General features: G+C 45.0%; 1 protein-coding gene across 3 annotated transcripts in view; it reads right to left on the bottom strand.

Annotated features, from left to right (window-relative positions):
* TATDN2 (TatD DNase domain containing 2) overlaps positions 1-21130 on the bottom strand; it is a 41183-nt gene extending 20053 nt beyond the window's left edge. For 2 of the 3 annotated variants that reach the window (XR_008476827.2, XM_003734891.6), the window contains exons 1-3: positions 20547-21130; positions 20004-20420; positions 8835-9383 (exon numbers count right to left, since the gene is read on the bottom strand). Coding sequence is in view for 2 of the 3 variants with exons in the window: in XM_003734891.6 (XP_003734939.3) it covers positions 8835-9383; positions 20004-20414 (960 nt within the window). In the remaining variant the exon portion in view is untranslated. The remainder of the gene's footprint in view (positions 1-8834; positions 9384-20003; positions 20421-20546) is intronic. The other variant, XM_008982148.5, reaches the window with a different exon arrangement.
* Between the last annotated feature and the right edge of the window lie 749 nt (positions 21131-21879).

Raw genomic sequence — 21879 nt, 5'->3', positions numbered from 1 at the left:
CAGCACTTTGGGAGGCTGAGGCGGGTGGATCACGAGGTCAAGAAATCGAGACCATCCTGGTCAACATGATGAAACCCCGTCTCTACTAAAAATACAAAAAAAAAAAAAATAGCTGGGCATGGTGGCGTGTGCCTGTAATCCCAGCTACTCAGGAAGCTGAGGCAGGAGAATTGCCTGAACCCAGGAGGTGAAGGTTGCAGTGAGCCGAGATCACGCCATTGCACTCCGGCCTGGGTAACAAGAGCGAAACTCATCTCAAAAAAAAAAAAAAAATATATATATATATATATATAATATATATTATCTATTTTATATTATAAATAAAAATTATATATTTTATATATATTAGATATATTATTTATATATATTATATAACATATATAATTTATATAATATATATAAATAAAAAGAGAGAGAGAGTAGGGTCTGTGACCCCTCCACTTAATATGGACCTACCTAGAGACTTACTTATGGCCAACAGAATGCAACAGAAGTGAAACTGTAACTTCCAAAGCCAGGTCAGAAGGGCCTTTGTAACTTCCATCTGGTTCACTCTGCAGGCTTACTCTGGAGCAAGCCAAGCACCATTTAAGAAATCCGACCACCCAAATGACAGAGCAGCCACCTTTAGGTGTGCCAGTTTACAACCTGGCTGACCTCCCGGCTGACAGCCAGCATCTGTCCACCATGTAAGTGAGCATCTCCGATGTCCAGCCCAGCCACGCTCTTGGTTGATGACAGCCCTGGCCAATATCTGAAAGGAACCACATGAGACTCCTCAAGCAAGACCTGCCCAGTGTAGACCTTTCTGAAATCCTGACCCACAAAACTGAGAGCAAACTAAAAGTTATTTTAAGCTACTAACTAGCAATAGTAACTGAAACAACCATTCCTTCCATTAAATAGATTTAGTCCTGCTAAAAAAAGTAAGCTCCGCAAGGTCAGGAATTTTTATTTTTCTTCACTGATGCCTCCCAAACACCTATAACAGTGCCTGGCAGATAATAAGTGCTCATGAATATTTGCTGAATTAATTTGTAGAATAAATGGTGCCTGAACTTAGATTCACATCTCCATCAACTTGGGAGCATTTTAAAAACAGATTTTTAAGGCCCATTCCACCCTGAGATATTGTGATTCAATAGATCTAGGGTGGGGCCAAGGAATCTGTATTTAATTTTCCCTGTAACTGTGATGCAGACCAGGTTTGAGAAATACAGTAAGCAGATCAGTATCAATTCTATACCTGCCAATGCCAGAAGGCTTCAGCAAGAAGCCTTACAAAGTTCTCCTAATGTTTTTATGAGTACATGTAATGCACATAATAAAAAAATTCACAATGAAAGAGCATCCTAGATAAATTATCTGATTAAAATGGAACAAAACTGTTTATGTTGCCTGTATTAATTTCATGCCCTTATCTGTAACAGGAAACAAGTATTAATAACAAAATTTAAATGAATTACCCATTTCCCATTTTACACTTTCCTGCCTTAGACTTCTTGCAGCTACTCCTCAAACAGCAGAAATATTCAAACAAGAATCTTTCCTAAAATGCAAGCTAATTTAAATGTAGCACATTTTAAATTTAATCTGAACTTCTGAAGCTGGGTGATGGGCACCTGGTGAATTCAATATACTATTCTGCTTAATTTGAATGTTTACCATTTCCCCTAAAACCTTTAAAAATGTATCAATAAGGGAGAACAATCCCTCAAAAACTATCTTGCTTATAACAGAAAATTTCCATCAACCCAGACAATTAAAAATCGCAGTCTTGCCTAAGCTTGACAAGGTTTTTTTCCCCCCTGCTGAATTTTCTGAGTACATCCTGAGACATACTGTAATTACAAGTCTACTTTTATATAAGTGCATCTGAAAGTTAGTGTTTATCATATACAGTAACACATTAGCATCTTTGCAATCTAGCTCTTCAAGATGTGTTTACCACTGTTTTCAACAACACAAAAGTTAATCTGATTAAAATCCCCAAAAGCTCAAATACAAGCTAAGGTTTTCCCCAAAAAAATGATTCCTCAGAAAAGGTATCACTTTATATGCAAATCGTTACAAAGCCTGTTGTATTACAAGGTGTACTCTTTGGTTTGAGGAAGACAACCCCAAACAGAGCTCAACAAAGCTAATTTTTGATGCTTATAGAGGTTCCCTAAACTCATTTCTTTTTTATTTATTTTTTTTTTTTTTTGAGACGGAGTTTCGCTCTTGTCACCCAGGATGGAGTGCAATGGCGAGATCTCGGCTCACTGCAACCTCCGCCTCCCAGGTTCAAGCAATTCTCCTGCCTCAGTCTCCCAAGTAGCTGGGATTACAGGCACCTGCCACCACACCGGGCTAACTTTGTGTATTTAGTAGAGATGGGGTTTCTCCATGTTGGTCAGGCTGGTCTCGAACTCCCAAACTCAGGTGATCCACCCACCTCCCAAAGTACTGGGATTACAGGCATGAGCCACCACGCCCGGCCTTCTAAACCCATTTTCTTAAAAAATGGGAGAGGGAGGTGATGAAATGTAACAGATTGAATATGAATAAATTATTCCCGGGGTTATTCCTTCACAGTTCTAAGCACTGAATGTCATTTTTAACAAACCTCTTAAAGATTACTTTTGGATTTTTAGATAACTTTTAAAAAACAATATGGTTAAAGGTAATACTGGAAAAATACTCAAATTTCCTTTCTTCTTTTCTTGAGACGAAGTCTCCCTCTGTCACCCAGGCTAGAGTGTGGTGGCACAATCTCAGCTCACTACAAGATCTGCCTCCAGGTTCAAGTGATTCTCCTGCTTCAACCTACGGAGTAGCTGGGACTATAGGCACATGCCACCATGATCAGCTAACTTTTATATTTTTAGTAGAGACACGGTTTTACCATGTTGGCCAGGCTGGTCTTGAACTCAGGACCTCAAGTGATCCGCCTGCCTCAGCCTCCCAAAGTGCTGGGATTACAGGAATGAGCACCATGCCCAGCCAAAAAATATTTACATTTCTAACAGTGGTTATCTAGGTGGAAGAAAAGGACAAAATAGGACTGAATTTAAAAGGACTTTTCACTAATTACCTTTTATTTTTGAACCATGGGGCTATACTTACTCAAAAAGTAATCTAAAAAAATATTTGGAGGTGGTCACATTATGGCAATCCCAAAAACACACCTCAAGGAAAAATGGAAACAGACTGCCTCAATGTGATATGACTATTTGTAACTTGTAATAAAACTTCCAAGAACAATATATAGATTCAAAAAGTGCTATACTCTCATCAGCGAAAACCAGACAGACGATCCCATTTTCTACAACAAATAAATTATAACATCTTGGAGGGGGAGAAGGAAGAATCTACAGTGACAAAGAGATTTGACACATTTAAAAATTGCCACATACAGTTCTCATTTGGACCCTGTTTCAAATGAACCAAAACAATCATGAAACAGGGAAATTTAATCACTGACTGGACAGGAAAATGGCAAAGTAAGGAACAAAGCAGTTTCAAAAACGCACATGTAACTAGAAACCTATACCATAAACAGACATAATAATTATGTCATTTAATCCTTGAAAGCTTTTTAGAGTCAGGTTGGCTGAGAAAATGTTTTTAGATTTTTTTTGTCAGGAAAAATAGGAGATTGCCTATATTCAAGACTGTCTTGGTGGGGCGCAGTGGCTCACATCTGTAATCCCAGTACTTTGGGAGGTCAAAGCAGGCACATCACTTGAGCTGAAGAGTTCTGGGACCAGTCTGGGCAACATGGCAAAACCCCATCTCTACAAAAAATACAAAAAACTAGCCAAATGTGGTTGTGCATGCCTGTAACCCCAGCTGCTCAGGAGGCTGAGATATGAGAATCACTTGAACCTGGGAGGCAGAAGTTGGAGTGAGCCACTACACTCCAGCCTGGGTGATAGAGCAAGACTCCATCTCAAAAAAAAAAAAAAGGATTGCCTTAGGTTTAAGCCTGTATGGTAAAATTTAAAATTAAATTACTGAGGGCCTACTACTGGGCATTAAGCAAAGAGTAATCATGTATTAATTCAGGGTTCTGCATGCTGTAAGCCCACAAGCATCCAATACACTGCCTATTGGTGTAAATAGTTTTATTGGAATAAGTCAGACCCACTCACTTATATGTCGTCTATGGCCGTTTTCATGCAGAGTTGAATAGCTGCAACAGGAGCTGTAAACCCAAAATGCATCTGGCCCTTTACAGAAAAAGTTTGCTGGCCCTTTATTAGCTTTTTACAAGTGATAACATTTGAAGAACTAACTCATTTTACACACAGGAAAAAAATGGGGCTCAAAGAGGCTGACTTTCTCAAGATCCTAATTCGAGTGGCAGGGCCAGGATTTAAACCCAAATGGTCTGATCCCAACACTCACGTGCTCACCTATCATACTGTGCTGCCTCCAAACAGATTAAGAAAAAATCTAAATGTCACCAGTCTCATGAAGGGGAAGTTTGCGTATAACTTTAGAAAATTCATCTATACAAAGGAATTCGAGGCAGCCAAATAAGATGATCTACATTAGACAGAAAACACGCCCACTACATATTTGGTAGGAAAATAACTCACAAACCTACTTTATATGGGAATTTTCAATTGTGTACATAGCACAGAGTTTTTGTCCTTCCCTCCCAAAAACCCTTCTAAAGTTACAGGAAATACATTTGAAAAGGAATAAACCTACAAGGAGAAAGCACACAAAATGAACAGCAAAGAAAATTATGTAAAAATTGGATGTTATTCAGGAATAACAGGGCAGGGGACATTGAATGCTAGAAAACAGATGGGTTAATGATTATCGCCCAGGCAGATCAGATGGCCAAAACCTAAGCCTTCAGTGAGAAAAACCTAGAACCAGACTACAGGACCCCCGAAAGACTCAGGAATTGGAGATGCCAGACCTCAGAATGAGGGTAGCGCTGGAGATGAAAATAGGAGTTGAAGTCTGTCAAGATCTCCAGGCCCCTGCTCCCACCCTGTAGAGATGGCCTACCCTTTCCCCACCCAGCAAAAGACAAAAGTTGATGCTTGGAAAAGTTAAACCAAGAGAACCACAGAAAAATGAAGATACAATGAGCTATTATCATGCCACTACACTCCAAACTGAGTGACAAAACCTTTTACAAACTAAAATTCTTAGGCTGGTCCTTCTGAATTCTTTTATGAAAAAAAGAAAAACCTATAATCCAAGCACTTTGGGGGGCCCAAGGAGGTGGATCACCTAAGGTCAGGAGTTCAAGACTAGCCTGGCCAACATGGTGAAACCTCATCTCTACTAAAAATACAAAAATTAGCCGGGTATGGTGGCGCATGTCTGTAGTCCCAGCTACTCAGGAGGCTGAAACAGGAGAATCACTTGAACCCAGGAGGTGGAGGTTGCAGTGGACCAAGGTGGCGCCACTGAATTCCAGCCTGGGTCACAGAGTAATACTCCATCTCAAAAAAGAAAAAAAGAAAAAAATCGCTTCTCGGCCTTTTGGCTAAGATCAAGTGTAGAAAACAAGAAAATTTGGTAGAAATTAAAAAATCACACACACATTAAAAAAGGGAAAAAAAAGACCTCCCAAAAAATAAACAAATAAATGTTAGAAGACAAAGTTGAAGAAACCATCCAGAAAAAAAAATTTTTTAAGGATACATTGGAAAGAAAAGAAAATTAAATTTCCATCCAAGAGACCAAGTGCAAAATAGAGAAGAAATCAAATAATCAAGAAAATTTCCCAGAACTTTTCAAGGCTAAGGATGAACTGAACAAATTCATCTTATTTTACTCTTTCCTGAAACCTCACTAAAACTAAAGAATCTAAAAACCAAACAACAAACAAAATCCCTCTAAACAACAAAAACACTAGAAGATAAAGAACAAGAGACTATAGCAATCACATCTTGGAGGCTGGAAAGCAGATGGCCGAAAAACACCTCACTGGCAGACCAAGAGAAGGCTGACACTTAAGCCAGGCACGAGGAAAGCTCGGAACAGAGCAGGCACTGTGGTGCTGGGCCCCTTGAGAACTGGAGTTACAGAACATTAAAATGAGGACGACTGGGTGAAATCTGGTTTCCAATGAGTTAAATCCCAGATTCCCTCCCCATACTCAGAGAAGGCGAGTTGTTTGAAGACAGTAAAACAAAAGGATCTCTAGAATAAGGCCTGGTCAGCTCAGTGGAGGGAACTGGTATGCACCAAAAAGAGAAAGATTAAGTGACTGCTGAGACCCCCCAGCCTCCCCTTTCCCCAGCCAGCTCCCAAATAATTTTCCTCCTAAGCAGACTAGGAAACGCTCCTCTCGGCAATGTGACCAGTCTCGAGGCTTTCCTAAAAGCAGTGATGTCAAGCATGGTGGCTCACACCTGTAATCCCAGCACTTTGAGAGGCCGAAGCAGGCAGATCACCTGAGGTTGGAAGTTCAAGACCAGCCTAACCAACACAGAAAAACCCCATCTCTACTAAAAATAAATACAAAATTAGCTACGTGTGGTGGCGCATGCCTGTACTCGCAGGTATTTGGGAGGCTGAGGCAGGAGAATCACATGAACCTGGGGGCAGAAGTTGAGGTTAGCGGAGATCACGCCATTGCACTCCAGCCTGGGCAACAAGAATGAACCTTTGTCTCAAAAAAAAAAAAAGAGCAGTGACGTGGTGAGGGAGGGAGGGTTATGCTCTCCAGATCATCCCAAAGCAAAGCTCAAAGTCTCTGCACTCAGAGCTTCCAAATAGCTTTTTAATCCTCCCTTTCTTGATCATAAATAGACAACCAAAGATTACTAGAGATGTGAAGACAGCCTATAACACAGAAAAGATCAAAAGAAATAGAAGCAACTTAAAGAGAACTAAAACCAAACTAAAAAACTACCATGAATTCTCTAAAAGAGATGACAGAAGATGAAACAAGAACAAAGATGCTATTCAAAAACAAAAGAGCTCTTGGATAATAAAAGCCTGACAGTAGTGCCGGGTTGGGTGGCTCATGCCTATAATCCCAGCACTGTAGGAGGCCAAGGCAAGTGGAACATGAGGTCAAGAGTTCAAGACCAACCTGGCCAAAATGGTGACACTCCGACTCTACTAAAAATACAAAAAATTAGCCAGGCATGGTGGCGTGCACCTGTAGGCCCAACTACTCAGGAGGCTGAGGCAGGAGAATGCTTGAATCTGGAAGGCAGAGGCTGCAGCAAGCCAAGATTGCACCACTGCACTCCAGCCTGGGAGAGAAAGCAAGACTCCTCCATCTCAAAAAAAAAAAAGGCATGACAGCAGAAAAGTAAATCTAAATAACAGCTGAGTTGAAAGATAAAGAAAAGGAAATCTCCTACAAAGTAAAACAAGAAATTGGCTAGCAACAAGGGAGAAAGGCAATAAAATTAGAGAACCAGCCCTGAAAATGCAACATCCAAAAAATAGAAGCTAGAAAAAGAAGAAAAATATGGAAAGAAAACATCAGCAAAGTACAATAATTCATGAACTTTTCCCACAGCTAAAGTACATGGAAAGGGAATGTCCCATGCTAAGCAAAGTGGACACTACCACAGTGAAATTTCAGAGCCGAAGGTTCAGGAATCAGCATAACTTCCAACATCAAGAAAACCAGAAGAGGCCAGGTGTGGTGGTTCACGCCTATAATCCCAGCACTTTGGTAGGCTGAGGCGGGTGGATCACCTCAAGTCAGGAGTTCAAGACCAGCCAGGCCAACATGGTCAAACCTCGTCTCGACCAAAAATATCAAAAAATTAGCCGGGCATAGTGGCAGACGCCTATAATCCCAGCTACTCAGGAGGCTGAGACAGGAGAATTGCTTGAACCTGGGAGAAGCTGCCTGAAGAGCTGTAGTAAAGGATGGGTGGAGATGAGTAAGATGGAGGAATGTGGCCAGGCACAATGGCTCCCGCCTATAATCCCAGCACTTTGGGAGGCCAAGGTGAGCAGATCACAAGATCAGGTGTTTAAGACTAGCCTGACCAACATGGTAAAACCCTGTCTCTACTAAAAGTACAAAAATTAGCTGGGCATGGTGGCACGTACCTGTAGTCCCAGCTACTCAGGAGACTAAGAGTCTTGAACCCAGGAAGCAGAGGTTGCAATGAGCCAAGATCGTGCCACTGCACTCCAGCCTGGGAAACAGAGTGAGACTCCGTCTCAAAAAAAAATTGATGCTTCCCCTCAATTATAAGCTGTATTAAAAATTAGTTTCCCTCCAATGACATCCTTCCCTTCTTCTCTGATTATCCAGGTAAGTCTGCCTAGATGAAGACTGATTTTCCAGACTCCCTTGCAGCTAGGTGTCAGCCAGGTTTCCAGACTCTTGTCAATAGCAGATACAACATGTGCAACTACTGAGCCAAGCTCTTAAGAGGGGAGGAATGCACTTTCTTCTTCTCCCCTTCCCACTGGCCAGAATGCCCACATAACAAACCCTGAGTCCTAACAGAGTACCCATTTCACACTAAGAGACGGACATTGTGTTGAGGGGTGGCAGAGCATCAAGACAAAAGGCACCAGTATCTCTGACATGATGGAGCCATCCTTCTTAAGCCAAACATATTTTGTTTAAGCCACTGTTATTTTGGCCTTTTACACAGCAGCCAAACCCATATCCTAATATATAAATCCTTTAAAAAAAAAAAAAACACTTGGTTTAGGTTTATTAATAACTCTGAAAATCTGAAAAGTATGTTAGAAGAAAACCATCAATTTGTTTCCTGGAGGCCTCGTTAAGTAAAGTACTGTTTTAATTCTTAACATTTAGGATCAAACTAGAGATGGAACACATTTCATCAAGAGAACTAAAAAGTCAAATGCCTGGCACAAGCCTGACTTACCTTTTGATTTTCTAAATGAGAGTTAGAGTCATCCAAGAACTCTAGGGGTAGAGAGCACTTGTCAATGACTGTCCTTCGGTCCCCAAGGGACTCCTCACTGGGTTTCTCCTCAGGGTCTATAACTACCCTCCTGTCATAGAAGCTGCTCCTCCCTGGGATGGTCTTGTCCTCCTCCATGCTGACCTCTGGGGTTGACTCTTTCTCCTGAGCCGCAGTGACTGTGACATTCCTGGCTGCTCCTTCTGCAGTCTTGGCTGATGCTTCACTCCTGGCTGGTCCTTCACTCCTTGCTGGTCCTTCTCCACGGCTGGGATGCTCTGCTGTGCTTAGTTTTGCCCTAGTGGCAGCCTCTCCCTTCCTTCTTGGCATTGATTTCCCCAAGATGCCCTGGATAGCCTTTAAGTAGATCATTGTGGAGCCCTGGTCTCGAAGTCTATCCCTCTTCCTTTTCTGGACCTTGTTGGGTTCCTCAATCATATCACTCTGACCCTCAGCTTCAGCTGCAAATTCAGAGTTTGTGGAATTATCAGAACTATCTTTGGAATCAACCTGGAAAAAAAAAAAAAACTGAAAGGACTGGTCGAAGGACACTTTCATACATAAAGCATTTGGCTAATTATAAATCAGTAGTGGTTCTACCAGTCAAAGGAAAAGTGATTGTGGCTAAGGCAAAGGTTCTCTCCAGGAGGTAGAGAAGTGGCACTATAAGAGGGACTGATTGCTGCCATTTCTTAGCAGTCACCTTCTCATGCTCATCAGATGATACCCTCACTGCAGGGGGAGGGAAGGAGCTGAAATGAATACTCTCATTAAACCAGACTGCAAGCTCCAGGAAGGCAGGGACTATACCTCAGGCAAAACAGCAGCTTAAGCTCTTCCCACTGGAATGGGCCATAGAAACCAGCTAGCCCAATTCCATATCTAAGGGTATAGGAAACCTGAGGACCCAGTGAAGGAAAGGGCTAGCCCCAGGAACTCCAATCCCCCAGTCCTGAGTGCACTGTTCTTCCCACAATACGCAAGCCTCCCGAAAGTTCTCTGCAAACTCTTCCCCTCAAATAATCATCCTGGTTTTGGAAAATGCCTCGGTTTCTCAGCAACTGCACTAGGGTCAACCAAGATAGACTGCTCCCAATTAGGAACCGCCTCAGACTGAAGTGATGCCTCAGCCCCCTTTCACACCCACTCACTCCAGGACTCCACCCAAAATAAAGCTAGACTTTTTTTTTTTTTAATACATTTTTAGGAAGACCTTACCCATAAAAAGCTAGACTTTTTGTTTGCAATATTTTGCTGTGATATTCCGATCCAATCTAACCCCAGCCGTGTGTGTAAACACGCCACAGATGTAGGGCCATTCCATAAGCAGTGAACCATTATTCCATTTGCACTCCTAAATCATTTCTATTAAATTCCTAACTACAGACTAGGCACAGTGGCTCACACCTGTAATCCAGCACTTTGAGAAGCTAAGGCAGGTGAATTGCTTGAACCCGAGAGTTCGAGAAGAGCCTGGCCAACATGGCAAACCCCATCTCTATAACATGCAGGCGCAGTGGCTCACGCCTGTAATTCCAACACTTTGGGAAGCTGAGGCAGGAGGATCACTTGGGCTTAGGAGTTCAAGACCAACTAGGGCAACATGGAAAAACCACATCTCTACTAAAAATAAAATATTAGCTGAGCCAGGATGGCACATGCCTGTGATTCCAGTTACAGAGAAGGCTGAGGCACAAGAATCACTTGAACCTGGGAGGCAGAGGTTGCAGTGAGCCATGGTGGTGCCACTGTACTCCAGCCTGGGTGACAGAGTGAGACCCTGTCTAAAAAAAAAAAAAAAGTTTTATATGTATATATTTGCAAACAAAGTCTAAAAAGCTAAACTGTTTATAATGGATCTCTTTGGGGAATGCAGGGAAGTGGAAAGAAGGTTAAGCTCTGCTGGGCGTCATGGTTCACACCTGTAATCCCAGCACTTTGGGAGGCCAAGGCAGGTGGATCCACCTGAGGTCAAGAGTTCAAGACCAGTCTAGCCAATACGGCAAAACCCCGTCTACTAAAAATACAAAAATTAGCCAGGGGTGGTGGCACATGCCTGTAGTCCCAGCTACTGGGTAGGCTGAGCCAGGAGAATCACTTGAACCTGGGAGGCAGAGGTTTCAGTGAGTTGAGATCACGCCACTTGCACTCCAGCCTGGGCAGCGAGGGCGAAACTTTGTCTCCAAAAAAAAGAGAGGCTTAGGCTCTTATATCATAAGCTTCTTGTATCCATTTGAAAATTTTTTTCCAAAGAGAATATATCTTTGTTTAAAAAAAAAAAAATCATCCGAGTCAAGGACCAAAGAAAAATAAAACTTAAAAGAATCATAAACCTTTAGAAATACATACTTGTTGGCTGGGCGCAGTGGCTCAGACCTGTAATCTCAGCACTTTGGGAGGCTAAGGAGAGTGGATCACCTGACGTCAGGTGTTCGAGACCAGCCTGGGCAACATGGTGAAACCCCATCTCTACTGAAATTACAAAATTAGCCAGGCATGGTGGCATGTGCCTGTAGTCTCAGCTATTTGCAAGGCTGAGGCATGAGAACTGCTTGAACCCAGGATGTGGAGGTTGCAGTGAGCCAAGATCGCACCATTGCATTCCAGCCTGGGCAACCAAAGCAAAACCCCATCTCCAAAAAAAGAGAAAAAAAGAAAAGAAATATGTACTTGTTAATATAGGCATATTTTTTCCTGAAAGTACTCAAACTGTTGGCAGCTGCTAACTTCACAGAGATGAATGAACAGAAAAGGTGGTGTTTGCTATCATTTTGAACCTCTCTGGACTTTAAATTTTCTTACTTTCTGAATTTTCTAACATGTCTACAGGGGTTATTTGTTAAAGGAGATTATGGGTCATTTTTGTTTTTTTCTTTTTTGAGACAGAGTCTCACTCTGTCACTCAGGCTAGAGTGCAGCAGTGCAATCTCAGCTCACTGCAACCTCTGCCTCCCGGGTTCAAGCAGTTCTCTCCTGCCTCAGCCTCCCAAGTAGCTGGGATTACAGGTGTGCGCCACCACACCTGGCTAATTTTCATAGTTTTAGTAGAGACGGGGTTTCACCATGTTGAACAGGCTGGTCTTGAACTCCTGACCTCAGATGATCCACCTCCACTGGCCTCCCAAAGTGCTGGGATTACAGGTGTGAGCCACTGTGCCCAGCCTGTTTTCTTCGTATCTTTTTATATTTAAGTAATTCTAATGAATATATATATTTTTTGAGGCAAAATCTCTCCGTTGCCCAGGCTGGAGTGCAGTGCTGCAATCTCAGCTCACTGCAACTTCCACCTCTGGGGTTCAAGTGATTCTCATGCTTCAGCCTCCCTTAAGTAGCTGGGATTACAGGTATCTGGCACCACACCTGGCTAATTATTTTTTGGTATTTTTAGTAGAGACAGGGTTTCACCATGTTGGCTTGACATCAAGTGATCCACCCGCCTTGGCTTCCCAAAGTGCTGGGATTACAGGTATGAGCCACCGTGCCTGTCCTCTGATATATACTAATAATAAACTTGATGACTCCCAGGGCCTGCCCTGTGAGACACAGTCCCAACCTCCCAGCCCACTTCTCCAGTGCCCTCTTGTGCCTGCCACCAACCACCTGCCACCCTTGGTCCAACACACCCTCTTACACATTTGCTGACACATCTTATCTCCTCTGCTTGTGATATCCTTGCCTCAGTCCCATTTTGTCTTTCTACCTGTCAGTTAAGGCCCCATCTTCACTTTGACTGCTTCTCCACTTCTGCCCGCTACTCCCCCTGAAGCCAGGTATACAACACAGATGAGATATGCAGCAAACTGAAGAGGGCCTGCACCCTCAGAAGGGCAGCTGCTCCTCATCTCCACTGGTGCCATTTGAAAGTACAGAACCAGAGTTAGAGATTCTGTTTTTTTCAAGTAAAAACCAGGTATCTTGAGTTTAATGCATTTTTCATCCATTCAGCAAGCATTTACTAAGCACTTACTGGCACAGTTCTGGACCTGTGGGTTTAGCATTCAATAAAAAAAACACGAAGCTGGGTGTGGTGGCTCATGCCTGCAATTCCAGCACTTTGGGAGGCCAAGGCAGACAGATCAGTTGAGCCTAGGTGTTCAAGACCAGACTGGGCAACATATAGAGATCCCATCTGTACAAAAAAAAAAAAACCTACAAAAATTAGCTGGATGTAGTGACGCATGCCCATAGTCCCAGATACTCCGGGAGCTGAGGCAAAAGGATCGCTTGAGTCTGGAAGGTCAGGGCCACAGTGAGTCGAGATTGTGCCACTCTGCCTGGGTGACAGAGCAAGACACTGTCTCCAAAAATAAATAAATAACATACAAGAATGTCTGCCTCCAGGAGCTCACATTCTAGCTCATGAGGGAAGGGAAAGGTAAGGCAAGGGAAATATATACATTAGAGAGTGATAACTGCCAAGGAGAAAAACAAGAAAAGAGGACATAAAGTGGAGTGGCGATGTCACTCCAGTCTTCAGTTCAAGGTAGATACTTAGGCTGGAGTCATAAATTCTTTTTTTTTTTTCCTTCATCATTCAACTTGATCTTTTTATTTTTTGAGAGAGTTTTACTATGAACCCCAGCTGGAGTGCAATGGTGCGATCTTGGCTCACTTGCAATTTCTGCCCCACAGGTTCAAGAGATTCTCCTGTCTTAGCCTCCTGAGTAGTTGGCATTACAGGCCTGTGCCACCACGCCCAGCTAAATTTTATATTTTTGGTAGAGATGTGGTTTCTCCATGTTAACTAGGCCGGTTTTGAACGCCTGCCCTCAAGTGATCTGCCCACCTTGCCCCCACAAAGTGTGGGATTACATACAGGCTTGAGTCTCCATACCCGGACTAGAGTCATAAATTCTTAAATTTTTCAAAACGTTAAATACTGTAAGGACCTAGCAGGCCATATCCAGTCCACAGACTAGCAGTTTGCCATTTCTGATTGTGAAGGCCAGGAATGTAGTTGAGGGAGAAAAAAAGAATTAGGAATATAATAATTTAACTTGTATCTTAATACAGATTTACAATTTACAAAACTGCCACTGCCATCAGCTTTCTTTTACAGAAAGTGAAACTGCTTCATAGCTTGTAAGCCGTGGAACCGGGATTCAAACTTAAGTTCTCCCTAACATCCTTGAAGCCAAGGGAGAGGAGTAATGAAATATGAAAGTGAGAAACACTGTTGGCTGCAGGTGGTGGCTCACGCCTATAATCTCAGAACTTTGGGAGGCTGAGGCAAGCAGATCACTCAAACCCACAAGTTCAACACCAGCCTGGGCAACATGGCAAAACTCCATCTCTACAAAAATTACAGAAAAATTAGCTGGGCATGGTGGTGCACACCTAGAGTCCTGGCTACTTGGGAGGCTGAAGCAGGAAGATCACCTGAGCCAGGAGGTCAAGGCTGCAGTGAGTCCACTGCAGTGAGTCCAGCCTGGACAACAGACTCTGTCTAAAAAAAGAAAAAGAAAGAAAGAGGCAACATGAGGTTTCACGTTGAGAAACCTTTCATGTTGAAAGAGAGTGGCAGTTATCACTCTCTAATGTATATATTTCCCTTGTCTTACCTTTCCCTTCCCTCACGAGCTAGAATGTGAGCTCCTGGAGGCAGACATTCTTGTATGTTATTTATTTATTTATTTTTGGAGACAGTGTCATGCTCTGTCACCCAGCATAGTGGCTCATGCCTATAATCCCAGCACTTTGAGAGGCTGAGGCAGGTGGATCACAAGGTCAGGAGTTTGAGACCAGCCTAACCAACATGGTGAAACCTCATCTCTACTAAAAACACAAAAACTAGCTGGATATGGTGGCACTTGCCTATAGTCCCAGCTACTTGGGAGGCTGAGGCAGAAGAATTGCTTAAACCCCGGAGGCAGAGGTTGCAGTGAGCCGCGATCACGCCACTGCACTCTACCCTGAGCGACAGAGCGAAAATCTGCCAAAAAAAAAAGAAGAAAAAAGAGTAGAAAACACTCTCAAAGGCTGTAGTAAGGACCTAAGATGGATCAAGGTCACTGAGGCTGAGTTTCAGCAGGTGATAGTTGGCTCTAAAGGTAAGAAGTAGGTAGACCATGGGCAGAAGGTAAGGGACAAACCAACTGGCTTCAAAAAAGAGAGATTTTGTTCTTCCTGGCAGCACTGCTTGGTTAACTGTGCATCTCCAAAGGCAAGAGGGATAAGTGGAAATGTTGCTCCAGCCCTATCACCAGCTCCTAGCCAGCACCCTGTCTTTTCCTCCTACCCTTTCTCCCCAGCATGCCAGGAGGAGCTCTAAAATGCAAACCCCATCACTTCAGCCTTGGCTGAGAACCCTTCCAGGGTTCTGCATTTGCCTAAAGAATAATCCCCACCACTGAGTTCATCAGGAACCCTTTGCAGGCTGGTCCCAGCCTTCCTGTCCAGCCTCATCTCCAGTGTTCCTCTGAACACCCAAGTGTCCACGGAATGCAGAAGGGCACGGATGAGGGAAGGGAGGGCCAGCAGTGCTCCAAGCACTATAGACAAGTAGCATTTCCTGATGTTTGGGGCACATGTTGTTCCCTCTGCCCGAAATGTTCTGTCCTCCTCCTTTGTCCATCAAGAAGACAGGTTCACCTCTTCTGTGAGGACCATCCTGATGGTCAGTCACTCATTCCCCTGACCCTTGGGCACTTCAAACTTCCCTGTTACAGCACTCTGCTCACTGCCCTGTAGTGAGTGACTTTTCAGTCTGTGAAGCATGGCCTGATTGTCTTTGGCACCTACAGCCCCTAGCCTGGTGTTCCACGTGGGCACTGGACATGTGCCAAGTGAAGATGCAAGAAAGGGGATGTGCAAAAGCTCTATCACTTGAGAGCCAGTGCTTTACAATGCCTGCGCTGATTTACCCTGCAGAAAGCTCCTCAAGGGAGAGGCCTTGGCATCTTCATCTTGCCACCCCTACATCTGATGCCAGGCTGGGGCAGAGTAGGTGCTCCCAGAGGCAGTAGTGCAAAGAACACTGGCTTTGAAGTGAGACTGATCTGGTACTATCCCATAGCTTGGCCACTTACCAGGTGCATGGCCTTAGTTGGCTTATTTAACCTTTCTGAATCTCATTTTCCCAGTGCCTACACAGAGTAACTGCTTAAATATTTGTTAATTGATATGAAGTTATTTACTAACAGATATGTAGAGATAATAGCACCTACTTCACGACACTGTTGGGATTATGTGACAGTCTATAGGTCAAACATTAAGAATCTTAGTTGATCAAGCCCTATCATATATGCTCAAATTTTCCCTTCCATTCTTCCTACTCTAAATTGAATGTAGACATTTAGATGTCATAGTAAAGATAATCTGGAGTACATGAAAGTACTCGTCACACAGTTAACCTTCTCTATGAAGAATAAACGAAGATCATCAGCTAACATCAGAATGTGAGAAAACCTCTCCAGCTGTCCTGGAGGTAAAAAGGGAACAATGTGAGGTCAGATAGAAGGGATCTCTACCGATTCTAAAATGACCAGTCTAATATGCCCCCCTCAGAATAGTCTTTGACCTGGCACAGAGAAAGCTATGTTAAAAGCTGCTGGGAGGAGGGAACAAAAGTCAACTGTGTAACCCTCAAAGTTTACAGAGCAACACCAGGCACAGTAGCTCACACCTGTAATCCCAGCACTTTGGGAGGCCAAGGTGGGAGGATTGCCTGAACCCAGGAGATTGAGACCAGCCTGGACAACACAGGGAGAATCTTGTCTTTACATAACATAAAAAATTAGCCAGGCATGGTGGCACACGCCTGTAGTTCCAGCTACTTGGGAGGTTGAGGCAGGAGGATTGCTTGAGCCCAGGAGGCTGAGCTGCAGTGAGCTATGATCATGGCACTGCACTCCAGTCTGGGTAACAGAACAAGAACCTGTCTCAGAGAAAAAAAAAGTTTACAGAACACAGGAGAGTAGTGAGAGGACTCTAGAAGAACCTGGGGATGAACATGCCATTTTTGTGAGTACCCCTCAGCTGTGCTTGCTGAAAAACTTAGTACCAGGACAAACAAGTTCACAGATGAATGCAGAGCAAGGGAGGAGCAGGTATGGATGAACAGGGAAGGTATGAGGTGTCTTGTAATTAATTGAGATGAGTCAAGTAGTGTGCACTTGGTTTTCAAACTGACAAACTCTCTAGGGAGAGACCTCAGCAGTGCTAGAGATGGACCATCAGGATAATATAAAAATCCTCACTTGACAAGAGTAAAAATCTTTCTACAGTGCAATTTGCATTTCCTCTGTAAAGAGCCCTGTTTAAATTCTCTAACTGCTTAGAAGACAATCCAGCTGGCACAATGGCTCATGCCTGTAATCTCAGCGATTTGGGAGGACAAGGAGAAAGGATAGCTTGAGCCCAAGAGTTCGAGACCAGCCTGAGCAACATAGTAAGACCTTCATCTCCACAAAAAAAAAAAATGTTTTAATCTGCAGGTTGTGATGGCACATGGCCATATTCTCACCTGTTTAAGAGGACTGCTTGACCCCAGGAGTTTGAGGTTGCAGTGAGCCATGATTATGCCATCATACTCCAGCCTGGGAAATAGTTTCCAAAAACAAATTTTTTTCTTTTTTTTTTTTTTGAGATGGAGTTTCGCTGTTGTTACCCAGACTGAAGTGCAATGGCACGATCTCGGCTCACCGCAACCTCCACCTTCTGGGTTCAAGCAATTCTCCTGCCTCAGCCTCCCGAGTAGCTGGGACTACAGGCGCGCACCACCATGCCCAGCTAATTTTTGTATTTTTAGTAGAGATGGGGTTTCACCTTGTTGACCAGGATGGTCTCGATCTCTTGACCTCATGATCCACCCGCTTCGGCCTCCCAAAGTGCCGGGATTACAGGCGTGAGCCACCACGCCCGGCCAAAAATAAATTTTTAAAAGAATATAATTGACTGGGCACAATGGCTCACACCTGTAATCCCAGCCCTTTTGGAGGTTGAGGTGGGCGGATCACTTGAGGTGAGAAGTTTGAGACCAGCCTGGCCAACAAGGTGAAACCTGGTCTCCACTAAAAATACAAAGATTAGCTGGGCATGGTGGCACACACCTGTAGTCCCAGCTACTTGGGAGGCTGAGGCAGGAGAATTGTTTGAACCTGGGAGGCGGAGGTTGCAGTGAGCCGAGATCACGCCACTCCACTCACTCTACCTTGGGTGACACAGTAAGAATCTGCCTCAAAAAAAAAAAAAAAAAATAGGTAATTGTGCCTTATAATAAAATTCATTGTCCTTAGGATAAAGTCCAAATTCCCTTGACTACTAAAACCTCGATGCAATCTGTCCCCTACCTCGCTCTCCAGCCTCCGTTCTGGGCTCACTGCTCCATACCACCTTCTGGGCAGTCATTTGACCACCCCTCTAGCCCTCCCACCAGACTGCTCCCTAGATGCTCATCACTCCCAAGCCCAAGGGTGCTTAGCCCGCAATAACCCTCAAATGCTTATTGAAACCATTAAATGGGTTCTTGCAAAACAAGGCCTCTTTAGCCTTAATGACAGAAAGATGGGTGTCCATCCTACAATTAGACCCACCCAGATTAGAGACCACACCCTCAACCCAAGTTTCAGGTCTTTAGGACAGCCAGGGATTCAGCACACCTGAAAAACTAACTAAAATAAATTTCCTGCCTCTCCTGGTACCAGGTTTCACTCTATCCGTAATTGTCAGTGAAGCTAAATTTAATCAACTGGTATTATTTTATGCCATACCCAAGTCTACTGAAATTGTATCAAGGATTAACGGCAAGATTAACTTGTATGAGCAAAGTCCCACACTTATCTGATTTGAGACACATTCAGCATTCTTAGGCTAAAGACAAGGCTTTTCAACTCACCATTATTTTTGAATTTAAGAAGAAAAAAAATCCACGTGCCCACCCACACAAGAGTTCAGTGAGGTCCACATCGAAAAAACCAGGGGCAATTAGCCCAGAAATTCCCCAAGATAAACAGTCAAATACAGCCTCCTTTCTCAGCTACTCAAAAGAAACCACCAAGACTAGGCTTAAAAACAAACCCATATTCCTTAGGGCCTGTTTTAATTACTTTTGTAAAAATAATTTTCTCCACCAGGCATGGTGGCTCACGCCTGTAATCCAAGCACTTTGGAGGCCAAGGCGGGCAGATCACCTGAGGTTGGGAGTTCAAGACCAGCCTGACCAACATGGTGAAAGACGGGGGTCTTAAAAAAAATTTTTTTTTAAATAGTAATAATTTTCTCTAGAGGCAGCCCATTTCATCCCAAATAAGACTGTTTCTCCACTCCTCCACAGGCCGAACTTCTCACTTCTTAAGACCCAGAGCTGCAAAACCTAGAATGCAAACTCTAAGAGGCAAATGATCTCTGTTTTGTAACTAGACAATCCCAAGCACCTATAACATTGCCTGGCACAAACTAAACCCTCAACAAATATTTGTTCAAAGCCTTAATTGAGTGGATGAGCGAAATATGTCTTTTCTGTTAAGCACTCCTTGGTCTGCTCCAAGTACTTATGAAACCCTCTTGTGTGTTTCCTCTTGTGTTAGTTCCATTAGGGAACTAACGATATAACTTCTAAAAAAAAAAAAAAAAAAAAACTAGCACCACTAAGCAAAACCCCATCAGGCTGGAAACCATGACTTTGGAGAAAAGCCACACCAAGGACCACATTTCTTGGTTCTGTGATTCAGAGTGGTTCAAAGAACAAGGGCACACAATTCCTTAAACTGACAACTAAAATACATCCTGCTCTTGAGCACATAATCCACCTTCTACTGCAGTGATTCTCCAACGGGGCTGCACGTGTACAATAACCTGGGGAGCACTGAAAAATCTGGAAGCCCAGACCACGCCTCAGCCCAATAAATCAGTTTCTCTGGGGTAAAAGGCAGGCCCAAGTATTTTAAAGCTTTCCAAGTAGTTCCAAAGTGCTGCTGAGTTTGAAAGCTACCTCTCTACTTAAAACTTAAGGCCACGCCCTGAAGACTGCCTGGACTTCGTGTTTGGGTGGAGTGGACTTCTGAGAAGACCCTCCAGACCTTCCAGGATGTGATATTTTATTATAGTCTCCCCCCGCCAAAATTCCCATCCCCAACCTCGAAAGCCACGTGGAAGGGGCTTCACCGATTGCAAAGCGTGGCAGCCACCTACCTTAAGGCTGCAGGCTCCCTCCTCTAGAGAAGCCATTTCTTCTAGAAAGGCGTTGGCAGGACGCGGAGGGGATCCCCCTGACGACGACAGGAAACCCCGAGTGCTACGAATCAGGCAGCCTTTGGAGGCGGCCCCGCCCACACCTGGGCCCAAGAAACGAGGGGAAGAGGAGGAGTTATTTCTGCGGCGGGATGAGCCCCAGGATAACCTCCGCGAGCAAGCCAAGTCGTCCTCCTTCTGAGCTTTCAGGCGCTTGGGGCTGCCAGGCCCTCCCGAAAGCCACGCAGAGCTCTGAGTTGGCCGGCTGGAGGGGGCCACATCACCGGGCTCCCGGAGGCAGCTGCGCTTGCTGGGACACCCTTCCGACGTGCTGCTCCAGTTGTACTTGACCTTGCGCCCCTCGGACGCCATGGGCACCTGCAAGGTACAGGGAGCCTGGATTCCAACTCCACCCTTCCTGGCCGCCCCACCTTAGATTCCCGCCACCCCGGACCCCGGGGAGTGCAAGCCACAAATGCAGAGCCAGGGTTTGGCTTCACTGACCTTTCACTCTTCTTTCCACTGCCCATCACAGTTCTCAAGGTTTCAGAGAGGCCAAACCGTGTTGGAGAAATCAAAACGATTCAAAATTTACTAAAGGCTTCCGTTGGTTCCCAAGCCCACAACGTGCTTCTGAGATCACCCACCGCTTCACTTTGTAAAACGCTACTTCGGAAATGCCTAAGCGCTTCCGGGGCTACAAAGTGCTTTGATCAGTTTGCAATATAAAGCCCTTCAGAACTGTCAAAGCGCTTCAGAAGACCACACGGCGCTTCAAGGTCCACACATGGCTGCCATACCCGCAGCCCAGGGGCCCGGCGCTTAGCCCGGAGGCCAGGGCCAGACCCGGCGCCGCAGCCCGCCCAGCTCCTGCGGCCCGACCAGCCCTGGGCCGGAAGGGGCCCGAGCTGCTCCTCGGGAGCTGGCAGCGCACCCGTCTGCCGACTCAGGACGGCCCGCCGGGCTGCCGCCGCTGTACCACCGGGCAGCTCGCCGCCGACCCCAGCCCTACGACCCAGCCCGCCTGGCCTCCGCCTGAGCTGCGACCACTCCGGCCTCCTCAGCTTCCGCCCTCCGGAACCAGCCCTGCGGCCCGCAGGCCGGAGAGCTGTGGGGGCGGAACCTGCGCCGAACGGAAGGCGCCTATTGCTCTACTCGCCAAGGGGCGGGACTCCGAGAGAGATGGAGCCCGCCTTTTGGCCAAGAGGCTTGGAGGCGGGACGGTACGCCTTAGGAACTCGTCCATTGGTCAGAAGCCAAATAGGGCGGAGCCGCTCACGTGGGCTACAACAGCGGGAAGCTGAGGCCAGCCGGAGGTGCAGGCAGGCGGCGTCTGCAGACTCGCCTCACCTAACGCTGTTCGCCTCAGTACCCGCCCCTGTGCCGGACGCTTTCAGACCTGAATTCGCACATCGAACCCACGCTAAACCATGTGTGCTGAGCCTTATGACCCCACATTATAGAGCAGAAAACTGTGGCTCAGAGAGACCAAGTGAGACACCCAGAAAGGAGAAGAATTAGAAGCCACGGAAGAAAAATAAAGACCACAAAAATGTGGAATATCCATCTGGTGAAAAATACTAAAGACAGCTGGGCGCGGTGGCTCACGTCTGCAATCCCAGATCTTGGGAGGCGGAGGTGGGAGGATGGCTTGATCTCGGGAGTTCGAGACCGGCCTGGCCATCATGGTGCGATATCTACAAAAAAATTAAATTAGTTGGGCGTGGTCCCAGCTACTCAGAGACTGAGGTGGGAGGATCACTTGAGCCCCGGAGGTCCAGACTGCAGTGAGCTGTGATCGCGCCACTGCACTCCAGCCTGGAGGACAAAGCAAGAC

This window comes from Callithrix jacchus, chromosome 15 (genome assembly GCF_049354715.1).
Source record: "Callithrix jacchus isolate 240 chromosome 15, calJac240_pri, whole genome shotgun sequence".
NCBI lineage: Eukaryota > Metazoa > Chordata > Mammalia > Primates > Cebidae > Callithrix > Callithrix jacchus.
This window is presented reverse-complemented; position numbering and strand designations above follow the sequence as displayed.